General features: G+C 28.8%; 1 protein-coding gene across 2 annotated transcripts; it reads right to left on the bottom strand.

Annotated features, from left to right (window-relative positions):
- Window positions 1-692: 692 nt before the first annotated feature.
- On the bottom strand, window positions 693-11,128 carry LOC101508128 (protein ZINC INDUCED FACILITATOR-LIKE 1-like). Of its 2 annotated transcripts, XM_004516495.4 has the most exons (17): window positions 10,701-11,128; window positions 9,958-9,998; window positions 5,304-5,364; window positions 5,118-5,220; window positions 4,929-5,031; window positions 4,771-4,824; window positions 4,624-4,686; window positions 4,232-4,281; window positions 4,075-4,150; window positions 3,739-3,927; window positions 3,298-3,385; window positions 2,444-2,529; window positions 2,234-2,341; window positions 2,053-2,097; window positions 1,878-1,966; window positions 1,267-1,310; window positions 693-1,080 (listed from the first exon to the last, which is right to left on the bottom strand). In XM_004516495.4, the coding sequence occupies exons 1-17, from the start codon at window positions 10,846-10,848 to the stop codon at window positions 968-970; spliced, it is 1,461 nt and encodes a 486-aa protein (XP_004516552.1). In that variant the 5' UTR covers window positions 10,849-11,128; the 3' UTR covers window positions 693-967. The 2 variants fall into 2 exon arrangements, with proteins under 2 accessions (XP_004516552.1, XP_027187008.1); XM_027331207.2 differs by lacking the exon at window positions 9,958-9,998 and having other exon boundaries at window positions 10,701-10,835.
- Window positions 11,129-15,186: the final 4,058 nt, after the last annotated feature.

Raw genomic sequence — 15,186 nt, 5'->3', positions numbered from 1 at the left:
AAGATGTGTACAAGGTTTTGATGCGGAAGAGGGATGACAATCTCTTTCATCTATCACATTATCATGAATAAATTAGTTCAAATCAAGTTTTCTTATTTTTTATGGAGATTGTAGCATATGAGACTATCCAACATTTATTTTATTAATGTTACCCTTTGTGACACAGTTTTGCATTGATTGGAAATAGTAGTGCCTTTGAGATTGAAGTTTTTGACTATATATGAAACTTCATACTCACACTTAACAAACCACTAGAAAATCGAACCAAAAATTGAACTTAAAAAAAAAAAAAAAAAGAGACGAATTACAATAAAACAGTTGTGAGGTTGAAATCATAAATCATCAAAAGCCACGAATGAAGTCCATCCAATGTCACATTGCAAAAAAAGAAAGGGACCACCATTCCGATGAATAGTAGGAAGCAATTGAACACATAGCAAAATCTTTTGTGGAAGAGATCAAACTGAAAAAAAAAAAGAAAGACAACTGATCGGTAATTCTAAAATAAAGAAAACGGTAAAAGGGAGAAAAATTAAAAAAAATAACGCGGTAGAGAATTTATGGTGGATGTTATTACTCTCTAGTACTATGTTGAAAACCATTGTAATGCCCAACTAAGAGAGAGAGAGAGAGAGAGAAATTGGTTATTTGGACTTGATAGAGTGAGAAAGAATTATTCAAACAAAGAAAAATGAAGTAAAGTTGATTAAAATATATATAAAATACTTCATATGAAGATCATAACTTAACAAACAAATCTTAACTACTTCATAATTAATAGTAAACAACTTATAACTAGCTATAACCAAATCCAATTATATGCAACAATAATCACAATTAAAATGCTTGTATTATATATTTCCATAAACTTAAATGAAATAAATATTTAAGGCGAATTTGTGAAGTCTCTTTCAACATGAGAATCATGATTCTAATAAGAGAAGCATAATAACTTCCTTGGTTCATATCAATGTAACTGATCTGGGTGTGTTTTCTTCTTTTCAATAAGGAATGGTTTGAACATCAAAAGTATTCCAAGTCCCTCAACCAAATTTAAGAAAAAAAACACCATTTGAGTGCCTGTAGTTAAATGCACAATAGTAAGTTGTCAATTAGTAATACATTGCAAAATATCAAACTGATGTAGATTTCCTAATAATGGACACCTGAGGTGAAAAGAAAGAAATTGACATTTAAAACTAGATAAATGTTGACCATTTAAAGTTGAGTATTGTTGACAAAAAAAAAAATTGCTGAGCACCATACCTGGGAGGAAAGAAGCATCCATACGTTTTTGTGACCATGTTAATCTGCATTGACCAAAATCATAAGAAAAAAGAAAAGATCATAATGAATTTTAATATATCATAATTGTAGTAAGAAAGCACGTGGACCAAAACTTCTACTATATGGCACGTATTTTTATTCACAGATTAATCAGATAATCCATATTACAAATTAAATATAATTATAATTTTGTGCACAAAGTGGCGTCGACGGGCCCAGTATTTCACATTCGGATTTTTTTTCTTACAGCTTTTTATAAAAATATTTCGATTTTTTTCAATAAAGAATAATTTATAAAATTTTTTTATTCTTTTCGAAATTTTTTTATTCAAGAAAAAAATTTAATTTTAAAAATATTTTAATTTTTTTTGTTATTTAAAAAAAATTCTAGATTAACAAAACATTATATCCATGAGCCTCTTATTTAAATCTACAAAGATAATAAAATAATGAACTGAAATTTTAAAAAATTATTTCAACAAATTGTCTAATATTAGAGATTTAATATAAATTTTTTTAAAGAGACTTAGTTGACTGCTCTATTGGCAAGTAACTAAAACAAAAGCTGAAGAAATTGGAAGAACACTCACATGGTACCACCAGTAGCAGGGCCAATAGCTTTGAATAGAGACATAACTGTCATAGAAATTCCGTTAGCTGCCCCTCTTTGGTGTTGTTCCTGTTTTCCAAATCAACATGTCAGATTCATAAAAAATTAATACAGTTTATATTTTTTATGAAACAAAAGATAATGAATACACTTGCCACTACTCGGTTTTGAATCAGGAACAAACCTGTTGTAATCGTCACCTAAGTCCATCAAAATGAAAACAATCAAGAAAATTTGTATTACAGATAATCTTTTCAAACTTTAGTCAAGTGAATATAATTTTAAACACTCAATATTATTTATAAATGGTTAAACAAATATAGAGGAGACACTTACAGCAATAATATTCTTCAGTATGGAAGCAATACTAATGACTATGTATAAAGTTATGCCTGACAACATTGCTATGAAGGGGTAACTTTGCAATAGTGGTATGGAACAAATCTGCATACAAAACAATAGTAGGAAGCAATTTCGATATAAGTTAAAAAGTAACATAACAACTAATATTTTGACATTTAATGATTAAAAAAAATGAAAACTGACCCCTGTGATGCGTGCAATGCCAATAGGTCCACAAGTTTTTTCCACATATGGATATACGGCAAGGTTGTAGATGACAAGTACTACTCCTAATAATTCCTCAAGTTATAATTAGAGCTTAATAGTCATATATTTTTGGTGTGTAACAATATTACACTAACATTCAATTAAAGGCTACAATTTTTTCATATCACACTATTAGTTTCAAAGTTATTATATAAAGGTGGGGTGATGCAGAAAAATAAGTGTGGGGTAAGTGTAAAATTGTACAACATCTTTAATTCCTAGTAATTATATAAAATATCTATTTTATAATAGTAACACATATGTCCAACAATAATAAATATTTTTTAAAGTTAAATATATTTTTAATCTCTATAAAATTTCTATTTTTTAATTTAGTCCTTATAAAATAAAAGTACATCTTTTAGTTTCTACAAAATTAGTCAGCAATTACTTTTTGTACATACTGAAATGAAATATGTTTAATTATTCTTTAACTTTAAAAAATTTGAAATGATTTCCTGCAATAATTTTTAGAACACTATAAAAAGAGCCACTCCAAAAATTGAGAATTTTTTAACTTTAGATGAATTAAATATTAAAATATAGACCTAGAAATTGAATTTTGAATTCATTTTTTTGTGGAGAAACTTTTTAAAATTTCATAAACATCCATGAAAAAATTTATTAAAAATATATGTGCCTTAATATAGAAGACTAAAACTACATGCATGATAATTTGGTAGAAACTAAAAATTGTATTTTTATTTTACAAGAACTACAATTGAAATGTTGAAATTTTATATGACTAAAAATATATTTAACTCTATTTATTATAGGTTCCAAAGATGCACCTGAAATTGAAAGAACATTACCAACATCATCAGTTGTAAAGTTCAAACCCCCTAACCCTAGAGGACTGACACTCCATAATGAGAAAACCTAAAGAAAACAAGATTAGTATATTTTATCACTTATATTGAATGAGATTTAAATTAAGGTTGTCAAATTCGTATGTTGTAGCACATAAATAATAATTAAACCAAATCAAAATGATACTAAAACTATTTGCATTTCAAGGCTAAATTATAGATTTTTAAAGTCATTAGTAAAATCAAGAGTTTATCGATTTTCTTCGAAGTTCACATGAAATTTATCTTGGTTTATATGAAAAATATAATATAGTCACGGTAACTTATTTTTGTGACATAAAAATATAAATTGGTAACAGTTTCAAAATTAACTCAAGAGTTCAACAATGATGATGCACATAAAATCATTAGTCAGAAATATACCTCTTGATAAGCAATATCATGAAGTGCAAAAATACTATAAGCAATGATAGATGACATCAAGGGCCAATTCATAAATAGGTTTTCATTGTGTTGGACTGTCCTTTGTTTTTCGACCTTGTCGGTTTCGTTTTCTAAAGCTTCGACATCATCTTTTGACTTATTGCTATCATTATGATTGTGCAGTGTTTCCTGTAGATAGTTCAAAAAATTATATTAATGAGTGAGACATAGAAGACTATATAAATAGTGTAGGCAAAGCAAAGCTGGGCTAAAAATATTACATAGAAATTCTTCTACATTTTGAAATTTGAAAAAGGTAAAATCAAAAATACATACCGGAATCCAGATGCATGCAATTGCTACTGTAAGGGCAAATCCTGATATAATAAAGCAGGGCAAGAAATAGGGAAACCTGCATAATGATTTGTTTAAACTAATCATTAATTGATAAACTAACAAAACACAAGATGGGAGCAAAAATAAATTCACTTACTTATCACAAAAAGAATACTTTGGAAATATTTTTGGGTATTTTTGTGCTGGCTGTAACAAGAAAGTTTACAAAGTATCAGAAAAATAAATGAAAAAATGTGCACATGAATTCCCCAATACCTGCATACATATAACAAAAACACAAGAAAATCTCAAGTTGCAAAAAAAAAAAAAAAGAAACTCAATGAAGAAGTATTAGATTTGAATTCCTGAATCTTATCTATGAATCGAAGCTTAGATAATCAAAACAACAAAGGATGAATCTGAATTGATTTTAGTAGCAAGACCACTTTTAGTAAACAAGTTGCATCTTATATTCATGTACCAAATTCAAGTATATTTGAAAATTGTATTTTAACAATAAAAAGTAAATTAAAAGAATAAAAATAGTACCTGAGACAAATATCCACCCAATGCAGGACCAATGATTAAACCTATGCCCCAAGCTACACTAACCTGAAAGCATATCATACATTGATATTATTATCATGGAAATACAGTATTAAAAACTGAAAGTAAAAAATTATTTGGGACACTTACAGTAGAAAGTCCTATAGCTTGATGCTCTTCTCGAAAAAGTTCAGTAGCATAGGCCTGTTAAATATAGAAGTTTGTGAAATACATATGCTAATTGAAGTTTGAATGAGATGAGCAATAGTAATCACTAATCAGATGTAATAAAAAACTCTTACTCATACCTTTACTGGTCCAAGCACACCGTTTAAACTTCCAAGAAGAAATCTCGTTGTAATAGCCATCCAAAAACTCGTACTAAGACCGAATAGTGTGTTGAATATTACACTAAAATCAATTAAACAACAATCGTTATGAGAGAAACTACATAATATAACATAAAGAAAGAATTTGTTCAATTGTTTGACACTTACACTGCGACGATCCCTATAATTATAACAGGTTTTCGACCATAACGATCGGAAATCATTCCCCATAATACTGCTGTCAAAGATCTTCCAAGCATGAATGAAGATCCTATAACATTTTCAATCTTCATTAATGAATAACTTATAACAATCATAATATATACACTTAACAAATATTGAAAATAATCTTACCGACATAATCCGCGTAATAACTAATATCAGCCTCTTCTTTTGCAACATTGAAATCTCTTACCTGAAAATGAATGTTGCAATTTTAAGATTGTATTGCGTTCATCAATCAGTATAAAGTGGAATAATAATCAAGTATGTCAATTTTTTAGAATTTCACAAGAAATGAGAAAACATAAAGAAAAGAAGTAAGAACATAGAAATTGACATTAGAACATCCAATAGTTTGTAATTACTATTCACATTGCAAAATTACATTGTTGAGAGGAAATAATAACTGTATGATGAGGAAAATCAATAAAGGGTAATTGGTATTGTGAAGAAAACCTTCTAATTAATGCCACATGGAAGATTGGATTGTTAACCGGAGAGATTTTGCATTTTTTTACTACAATTTTATACAAATCATTTTAGCTGTAAATAATTGTTTGCATGCTTAAATTGAAATTTGTTAAATTGGTCAATTTGGAATGTCAAATTTCATTCAAATTGGACATTATTGAACACATTCACATTAATTACAATTCATCTCTACTACTCATTTACTTATTTACTTCTACATTTCTCTAGAAATTTCTTTGGACAAGCCACCATTAACTAATTGGCCATTACACTTGATTAGCCCAATGGAGCAAATCAAGTTTAAAATTGTAAAATACATGTTTTTGATGAAGACAAAGACCAAAGAAAGTGATCAAGTTGCAAGCTCAAAAAGAAGTAAAACATCAAAGACAACTATAGTCAAATATGCTAGAAGTTTTATAATGTAAAGATACATGATGCAATCTAATATTCGTATATTTCAAATGCGCATGGGAATCTTTCATTTTAGCATATGCATCAAAAGGATTTTCAAAGTGTCAAAATATATAAATAATGTTTGAAAATAATATTTTTGGCAAAATACAATATTGTTGTATTCGAATACAACATGTTGTAGCCGAATACAGACAAGTCAGTAGCTAAAATTGAAAATCTGTATTCGACTACGAGATGGTGTAATCGAATATGAGTGCTAAATCAGTAGCTAAAACTGAACATCTGTATTCGAATACAAGACAGTATATTCGAATACGAGTGCTAAGTCAGTAACTAAAACTGCACATTTGTATTCGACTACAACCTAGTGTAGCCGAATACAAACCCAAGTCAGTGGCCAAATTCAAACATTTGTATTCAAATACAAGAATGTGTATTCAAATACAAGCTTCAAAATTCAAATAAAACTAAACGTTAAAAGGATGTGTATTCGACTATACACAAGTTGTAGTCGAATACAACTAGAAACAATGCAATTTTTCAATTCTGAAATGGTTCCGGATCATTGCATTTCTTCATCAAACCTCTAGGAACGAAGGCCACTGGTCTGAAGTGATGTCTATAGAGTATAAATACCCCATAACATCAGTTTAATAAAAACCAATCCTACAACCAAACCTTGAACAAACTTTGAACAAACTTTCTAAAATATTTTGATTTATTCAAAGTTTCACTTTTATATTTCAAGTACAGATTTTACATTTTGATATCATTGAGAAAATTTCTCTAGTGTACTTGAAATTATATTGGATTGTTATCATTGTACATCAAATGTTATATCATATTGATCTAAGTCAAAATCAATATTGCTAAACCATTAAAGTGTTGTAAATTGAGGAAAGTGGTGTACTTTCTTCAATTGTTGTAAATTGAGGAAAGTGGCGTTCTTTCTTCAAGTTTTGTAAACTAAGATAGTGGTGTGCTATCTTAGGATGATTGTTAGGAGTTTGTAACAAATGTCTTAAGGTGGGACTTGTATTTATTCTAACAATAGTAGAAAATCTCTTGTGGTGTGCAAGAGGACTGGATGTACCATTGGTTATAAGGGGAATCAGGATAAACTGATGTGTTCTTTATTTTTCTGCCATTTATCTTTTCCATACACTATCTTAAATCAGAAAAATCAAACACTAAATCTCTAAAAACAAGAAAATCTCTACCCCGACTTTGTTGACATCTCTCATTTCTATGAATTTCTTTTCCTCTCTTGTAGTTGCATCTTGAAGAGTTTCTCATTGATCTATTGCTTTTTGTTGTGCTTTTCTTTATAGGCTTACAATGATCTTTGAAGTTGTTCTATAGTCACAATCTCCAAATATTTGGTTTCCTCAATTGTCAACAATATGCTCAAATTTGGGATCAAATGGGTAATTATATTTTCAATAATCCTCACATCTACTAACTTTTCTCCATTTCTTTTTAATTGATTTGAAATTTCCATAACTATTGAAAAACATTTAGAAATATAATCTAACTCTTTTATATGCAAGGATTCAAACTCACCTTTTAGAGTTTACTTTATCTTCTCATTTGCAAGAGGTTAGAAACTTCTCTTATGCCTCGTTAGAGAATGTTGCATTTGAAATTTTTTCAAACTCATTTTCTTCCAATGCTTGGTAGATGAAGAAGAGAGCTTTCTTATCTCTATTTTTTGAAGTTTTCAAAATGAGTCTTTGAGTTAGGAAATTCCCATCTTGCAATTCCTTGTAACATTTTCCAACAATTTCCCAAACATCATGTGCTCCAAGTAGAGCCTTTATTTTGATACTCCAATTATCATAGGTATTTCCCTTTAGAAGTGAAACTTGGAAGGACCCCATTCCATTACTTGCCATGACAATAAAAGGATTTCTTATTTGACCCTAAACTTTGATACCACTTTTTTGGAAAAGAATAAGATTATGGTGAAATTTTGAGAAGAGTTGAAGAGGAAAGGAATATTTGAGAGAAGAACACATTTTATTGTTGGGTTTGCTTGACTTAATTTACAAATGACAACTTATCTCCTATTTATAGGCTCCAATGGATAGTTTTACACAATTCATGAAAGTATTCTACACTCTTCAAGAGTACACTTCTCTCAACTACCAAGATTTTATACAATTCATCTATACTACTCATATACTTTAACACTTATTTAGAACTTTGGACAAGCCACCAATTAACTAATGGGGCCTAACACTTGATTAGTCTAATGGACCAAATCAAGTTTACAATCGAACATGCATGTTTTGGAAAGAGTATACAAAGGACGGGTTAGGTCAGATTTGGTATCTCCATTGCTCGGTCCCAACATTTAATCAGATCCATTTTTAGACCATGATTCATCCATTAACCCAACCAATTCCAATGAATTGTAGATTTATCAAGAACAAGATGATATCAAGATGAGATCCAGTTAGTTCTTAGACGAGCTGCCAAAATAATCTTTAAACAATTTTTTAGAAAAAAATTAAGCATAAATTAACTCATAACATTGTCTTACAAAATACAAAACTATCTATTATAATATATTAAAAGAGGGCCCCAATTTATAACAACGATAATTCATCTATATGTACGTCACATATTCTAAAATTTGTCAACTCACAAAAATTCTGAAGTGGCACCTCTAAAATCACATTATTTCTTTCATGTTTTGATTCCATTATATTTTGTTTCACCAAATACAAAGCAAACTATTTCACTTCTCATTCAAATACAATTATTTCATACATTTAGCAATTTTAACTCTAATCAATGTGCTTTAAAATCACACTACTTCTTTCATGTTTGGCTTCCATTATATTTTGTTTTACCAAATATAAAACAAACTCTTTCACTTGCACATTCAAATACAATTATTTCATACATTTAACAATTTTAACTCTAATCAATATAGTTAAAGACTTTCATCACTTATCAAATTTTTCATTTCAATAACTCATAAAAAAGAACAATTCACTCAATATCTTCAATGCATTATTTATCACACATAAAGATTTACCTGTTGATTTTCAACTACCCTCTTGCATTTGATTCTAGTCACTTACAAATAGATCAAGACATTATAAAATGCAACAAAGTCATACTCATTCAAAGTGTGACACATTCTTAGTCCATAAATATTTCAATAATATTGTTCATATGTTGTCATTATTGTTGAAGACCATATATAGGAGGTGGGTATTTTCCTAAGTTATTGAATATGCTACCATTTTGTTTTCTTTTTATAATTAAAAAAACACATATGATAATCAAAATAAAATAAAGATGAAGAATACTAAAGATAGTTGTTTGAAAATGAATTACTTCTAACTATTTCACTACTTGAAATTTCTTATGTCTTAAACATTAATAAACATTTCTTGCAGATAGTTGTTTGGAAATGGATTACTTCTAACCATTTCACTACTTGAAATTTCTTATCTTTTAAATATCAACAAATTTTTTTGTATAGACACAAGAATTTGGATACAATATTTGGTCACACACAAAAAATTATATTTCTTTTAATTATTTTAAAACTATATATTATTTAATTATTATTTTTCTACTATTTTCTTTTATGTGTGTGTCCAAATTCTTTTGTCCACACAATAATTATTCTCTACTATGTTATTATGAACTCTTAGAGTATATATAGAAAACTTTGAGGGACATATGAAGTTGTTCGTTTTTTAATGTCAAGTTAAGCAATTTACTTTTGGATTGGTGTATATATAGTTATTTTTTTAGGACTCCGATCAAACTCAACTCGTTTTTTATGAGCAAGAGATTCACGGGATGGGTTTGATCATATCCACCCTAGTGGGAGGTATAAAGTAATTCTAAAAATATAGATAAATCATAAACTCACCATGAAATAAAGGAATGGAAAGAGAGATATTGCAGGTAGTGCTGAAAATGACGACAACAACAAAACAGAAAGAATAAGCTAGTTAATAAATATAATCAAGAATTGATTTTCATTTCAAAATATCAGATTGAAAATCACACAAAACATTTAACTTTAATATTCCCACACCACATATATAGGAGGCATGAAAGATACACACAATTTCATTCAAGAAAGAGAGAGATTAGAATATTATATATATTTTCAACCAGCTGAGTTAATATGTCGTGAATCAAAAAATGGTAATTTTTGTTTTGAAGTTAGACACAAATTTTGAATTTGAGTTGTTTTAGCAACAAGTGTAAAAATATAAAGGTACATATAAAATGGCAGAGTTAAATGATCCTCACTTCTAAAAGCATAAACACGACAATATTGTTTATTAATAGACATGAATACGAAGAACTGACATGACACTTACATATAAACGACATTAATAATTTAGTTATAAAAATAATAAAATATAATCACATATATCAATATTATGTTCATGTTGATACCAGACACGTCTTTCATATAAAATCTCCGTGCTAATGCCATTGACATCACAAATTAAGAAAACAAAAATATCAACACTACACAGAACTTAGAAGAATAGCATCATCAAACTTGGCACTCAAAATCCCATAAACAAAAAGTTTGAAAGAACAAAATTGCAACATTAAATTTGTGAAGAAATAAAAAATAAGAAGTTGAATGCTTACTAGCACATAAGACGACCATCCAAATAATCAAAAGATTTGTAATGGATACTCCTTGATTAAGTTCTTTGGCTTGTTCCACTTTACAACCAGGGCAATCCTTAAAGTACTGCTTCTCCAGTAATGGCTCTTTCATATGATCTTCCTCCATGCTTCTAACAGAATTTCACTTCTTCCCCTTTTTTTTTCTATATAATTTTATCACTTTATATGATTCATAAAGAAAAAGATTAATCAGAATGAGATTTATCAAAGATAAATACAGCTCTTTGAGAAACGCTTGAAGCTCAATGGAATGAAAAATGACTAGGACTAATCTTATAAAGTCTTATACTTTATGTATGTCAGAGAAGTTGGTATTAAATGTTTTTTTCTCATCTCACAAATATAACAAAAATAACAAAAATAACAAATGTCTTATAAAAAAAACTATAATAATAAATGACTGAATTTTAAGAAAGATTTATGTGAGTTTGTTTTTCTTTTCACACAGTAATGTCATATAAGATTATTTGATACAAATTAAGAAGTTAATAATTTAAAACAAAATAACAATTTTACTAAATTAATCATATAAATATCGGCATATTCTCATTATCATAAATATCGCAAAAAAATAATAATTTAAGAGTATATATATCAAATTAAATAAAGGGTTGAATCGATAAAAAAATAATTAAAATTACTTTCAAAACCAAAAATAACAATATTTTTGAAATAGATATTATTTTTTTTTATAAAATATGACCATTATTTAATGAACTAAATAGACATTAAATAAGTAATTTCAAAGATAAATTTAATATTTGATTTTAAATTTTTATTTGTCGTCTAAACTCAACTGATAAAATATTAATATTATTAAATTTAATATTATATTGTGATTTTGAATTCAAATTTTGTGTATAAATTTCTGATAATAAATTTTATTATTATAAAAACAAATTGTATATCAATTAATATGACACGATAAACTTTTTGAGATGGACAGAATGATGATTAATTTATAGTTGAGAACACTACAGCAAACAGCACTAGATCGATGTTAACCTTAGTGCACCACGAGGAGCCTATTATTCGTGATGCTAAGAATGGCATGTTGGAGACTCTCACTTGTCCCTTTCAGTGAGAAAAATATAGTGTTTGGAATTGGAGGATTTGAATTGATAAGACACCTTCTCTCGTACGTTCATTATTATAGTAATACTAATAGTAATAATAATAATATTAATTAAATAAATGAAAACGATTGAATCGTTCCTTCACAGATTCATATTCATTTGGCAAATTACATTTTCAAATTATTTTAATTATTTTATTTAGTTTAACTTTCGGGCTACCTTAGAAGACAATTCAATGAATATCGTTTTTTATAAACACAACTATTCATTGTGTGACATCATTGTACACGTCAAACTGCCATGAAATGCCAATGGCGGAAGATGAAGGAATAAACCAAACAAACTAAAAGATAATATTTATTTAATCTCAATTTTCAAGGTAAAAGTATTTCTACGTTGAATTAGAAGACAACGAAGACGATAAAAAAAAAAAAAATAGAATCTACGTTATTTTCTTTCTTTATTACGTACATAAAAAAATATTTTATTTATTTATTTATCATCTTTATAAATGAAAAAAAGGTGCAATAATCTTTAATTTGATATTTTTGAGGTTTCTATTCAAACGAAGATGATGAATAAGAGAAAAAAAGTACTAAGAATTTTCATTTGGGACTTAACATACTAAGATATGAGAAAGAAAAGTACTAAAAGAATTTTTATTTGGGGTCGATAGCTCAACTATTTTGAGTTAAGGTTTAAAGAATTGGAGGATTTAAGCCCAAATTTGGTGAAGGAAAAAAATACTAACGTAACAATTAATTATTGATTTTGAAGGAGTAACAACAACGAGATAAGTCATTTTTCTTCTCATTTTGGTTTGTTTTTAAATCTTAAGGAGTACTTGGCTTGACATTATTCACTCAAGTAACACTATATGTGACGTCCTGTCAAATGTAAAAGTCGTCTCCAAATAACAAATACAGAGCAAATGCATGCATATATAGTTGTTATAAATAAACCATATATTTCATTTAACAGTTAAAAGTCACAACGCACCAAAGATACAAATCAACCAAAATGCACAATCTATTTGTTAGACTATATGTCAATGCATGATTCCGGAATATCGCCTCCCCCGCAAGGGCTCCGTGGGTCCTTCCAAGCAACACCACTAACTCAAAATTCCCGCAAGGATCTGTGGGCTCCAACCAATTATGGACGCACCACACAACTTTGGGCTCCAACCAATTATGGACGCACCACACAACTATGAATGCATGAATGTAGACACTTTTGTTAGTAACAATATAGATCACTCAACTAGAGCATCCCAAAATCATCCAACCTTGTCCTAAACCAACTTAGTTTAGACACAATAATCACCTTGAATAACCACAACATGTCAAACACAACAATTATAACAACGTATAATATAACATTCATTTTCCACAATTTGAGCATATAAAGCACAACCATTATTAATATTCATTTTGAAGATAACACACAAACAGAATCAATACATAACATCACAATACATTTATATCACGTATAATTCAAGTAGGAAAGCGGATGGAGTGATGCCCTTACCGTTACTAAAGTTGTATTTAGAATTATGTTTCACAAACTCTTGTCTCACTCATTTCACACCTGTTGTTGTGCGAGCACGATTTCTCCCTCTCTCAACTTCGTTTTACCGATCCAACCGTTGAAAACGTGGATCTGAATGTTGCGAACCTTCTGTCCAAAAATCAGCCGGATCCAACGGTTAACGAAAGCGCAATCGATGTTTTTCTGATACTGATTTAACAAATTCGGGAATAAAATTACTTCTCCCTTTTCTCTTTTGGTGGTTGCCTTTTCTATCAAAATGGTCTCCCTCTCCTTCTCAACTAAACCGTTTTTCTATATCGCAAAACGTTTTTGAATGGAAGACATTTGTTTTATTCATTTTTATGGATAAGTGGTATTAAGTGGATATTAAGTGAGGAAAATGGAGAACGTACTAGTAAGTGAGTAACGTGATATTAAATTAAATGAAGAAACTGTGGGTGTATTAAGTGGGAAAAGTGAGAAACGTGATATTAAGTGGGGAATGTGTGATATTAAATGAGGAAATTGAGGAACGTGTATTAAGTGAGGACGTGACATTTCAACTAAGTCATGAAACTTGTTTTTAACGGTTGCCATGCTATTATTATTATTATTATTATTATTATTGTTATTGTTATTGTTATTGTTATTGTTATTGTTATTGTTATTGTTATTGTTATTATTATTAAAATAATATCATCAACAATTATTTCTACACCTAAAGTCAAATTTGAAAAGCCATATGATTTTGCGCAATGGAAGTATTTAGAGAGTGATGACTAAATTGAACTTTCCATCTAAATGAAGGAAGTGGATGTTGGTTATTATGACATCGAAATAATCGGAATGTATTAGTTCTTTTAAGAAATTAAATCAGAATTATACGCACAGCGGAATTAAATTGCGGCATACAAGATTAGCAATTGCAAGTAGATTGATAGGAGATTAACCAAGATTCATGCAAGTCAAATTATCAGTTTAAACAATATTACCTAACACAGAATATGTTTAACATACATCTAAAATTAATCACACATACAAATATTGCAAGATAGAAAATTAAAGGAGTTAAGGGTTAGAGAAGATTGCACCAAGAATTTATCCTGGTTCATTTGTCAACGAGACAACCTACATCCAGTCCTGACAATCCAATCGGATTTCAGATTTTCTTCTCCAATAGAAAGAATCAATTACAGATTGTCCAGTTTCATCCCCGAAACCTATCTATCTTAATAATCTCTTTCCTATTGATCACCCTCTGATCCTTGTAGACACTCAGCAGTCTAACACAGAATCACAGTGCGACTCTTTCTTGTTGAGCTCTCTCACCCAAGAAAGTAGCCACCAGTTTCAAGCTGGATTTCTAGCTTTCGTTTCGTTTCAAAGTATTGTTACAGACAAATTAAAAGAAGTACAAAAAGAAGTCTTTAATCTTGATCAATGTGTCTTCTCACGAATCTGGATATTCAATGATTGTTCATGAGGACATTGTCTTTTCTCTCAAGAATACTTTTTCAGCTCTCTCAATGATCATGGATAATCTTTTGATCTTGATCTGAAAAAGCAATATCAGATTGTTAACAAAGTGTATTGTGATCTGTTATTGAAGTTATCTTGAGTTTTCATAATTATGAAAGTTATGATCAAGGTTCTGAGAGAAAAAGATTGAAAGACAGTTTATATAGTTTCAGAAAAACAACTACTAAATCGATTTACCAATCGATTTATTAAAGTTATAAAACATGTGTAATCGATTTGCCAATCGATTATCGCGAGTCTTGTTTTTCTTTAATCTTGAAACTATATAAGCTAATCGATTTACCAATCGATTCTTT

This window comes from Cicer arietinum, chromosome 7, assembly GCF_000331145.2.
Source record: "Cicer arietinum cultivar CDC Frontier isolate Library 1 chromosome 7, Cicar.CDCFrontier_v2.0, whole genome shotgun sequence".
In the NCBI taxonomy this organism is placed as follows: Eukaryota; Viridiplantae; Streptophyta; class Magnoliopsida; order Fabales; family Fabaceae; genus Cicer; species Cicer arietinum.
Note: the sequence above shows the minus strand (reverse complement) of the source record. Positions and strands in the feature narration are given on the sequence as shown.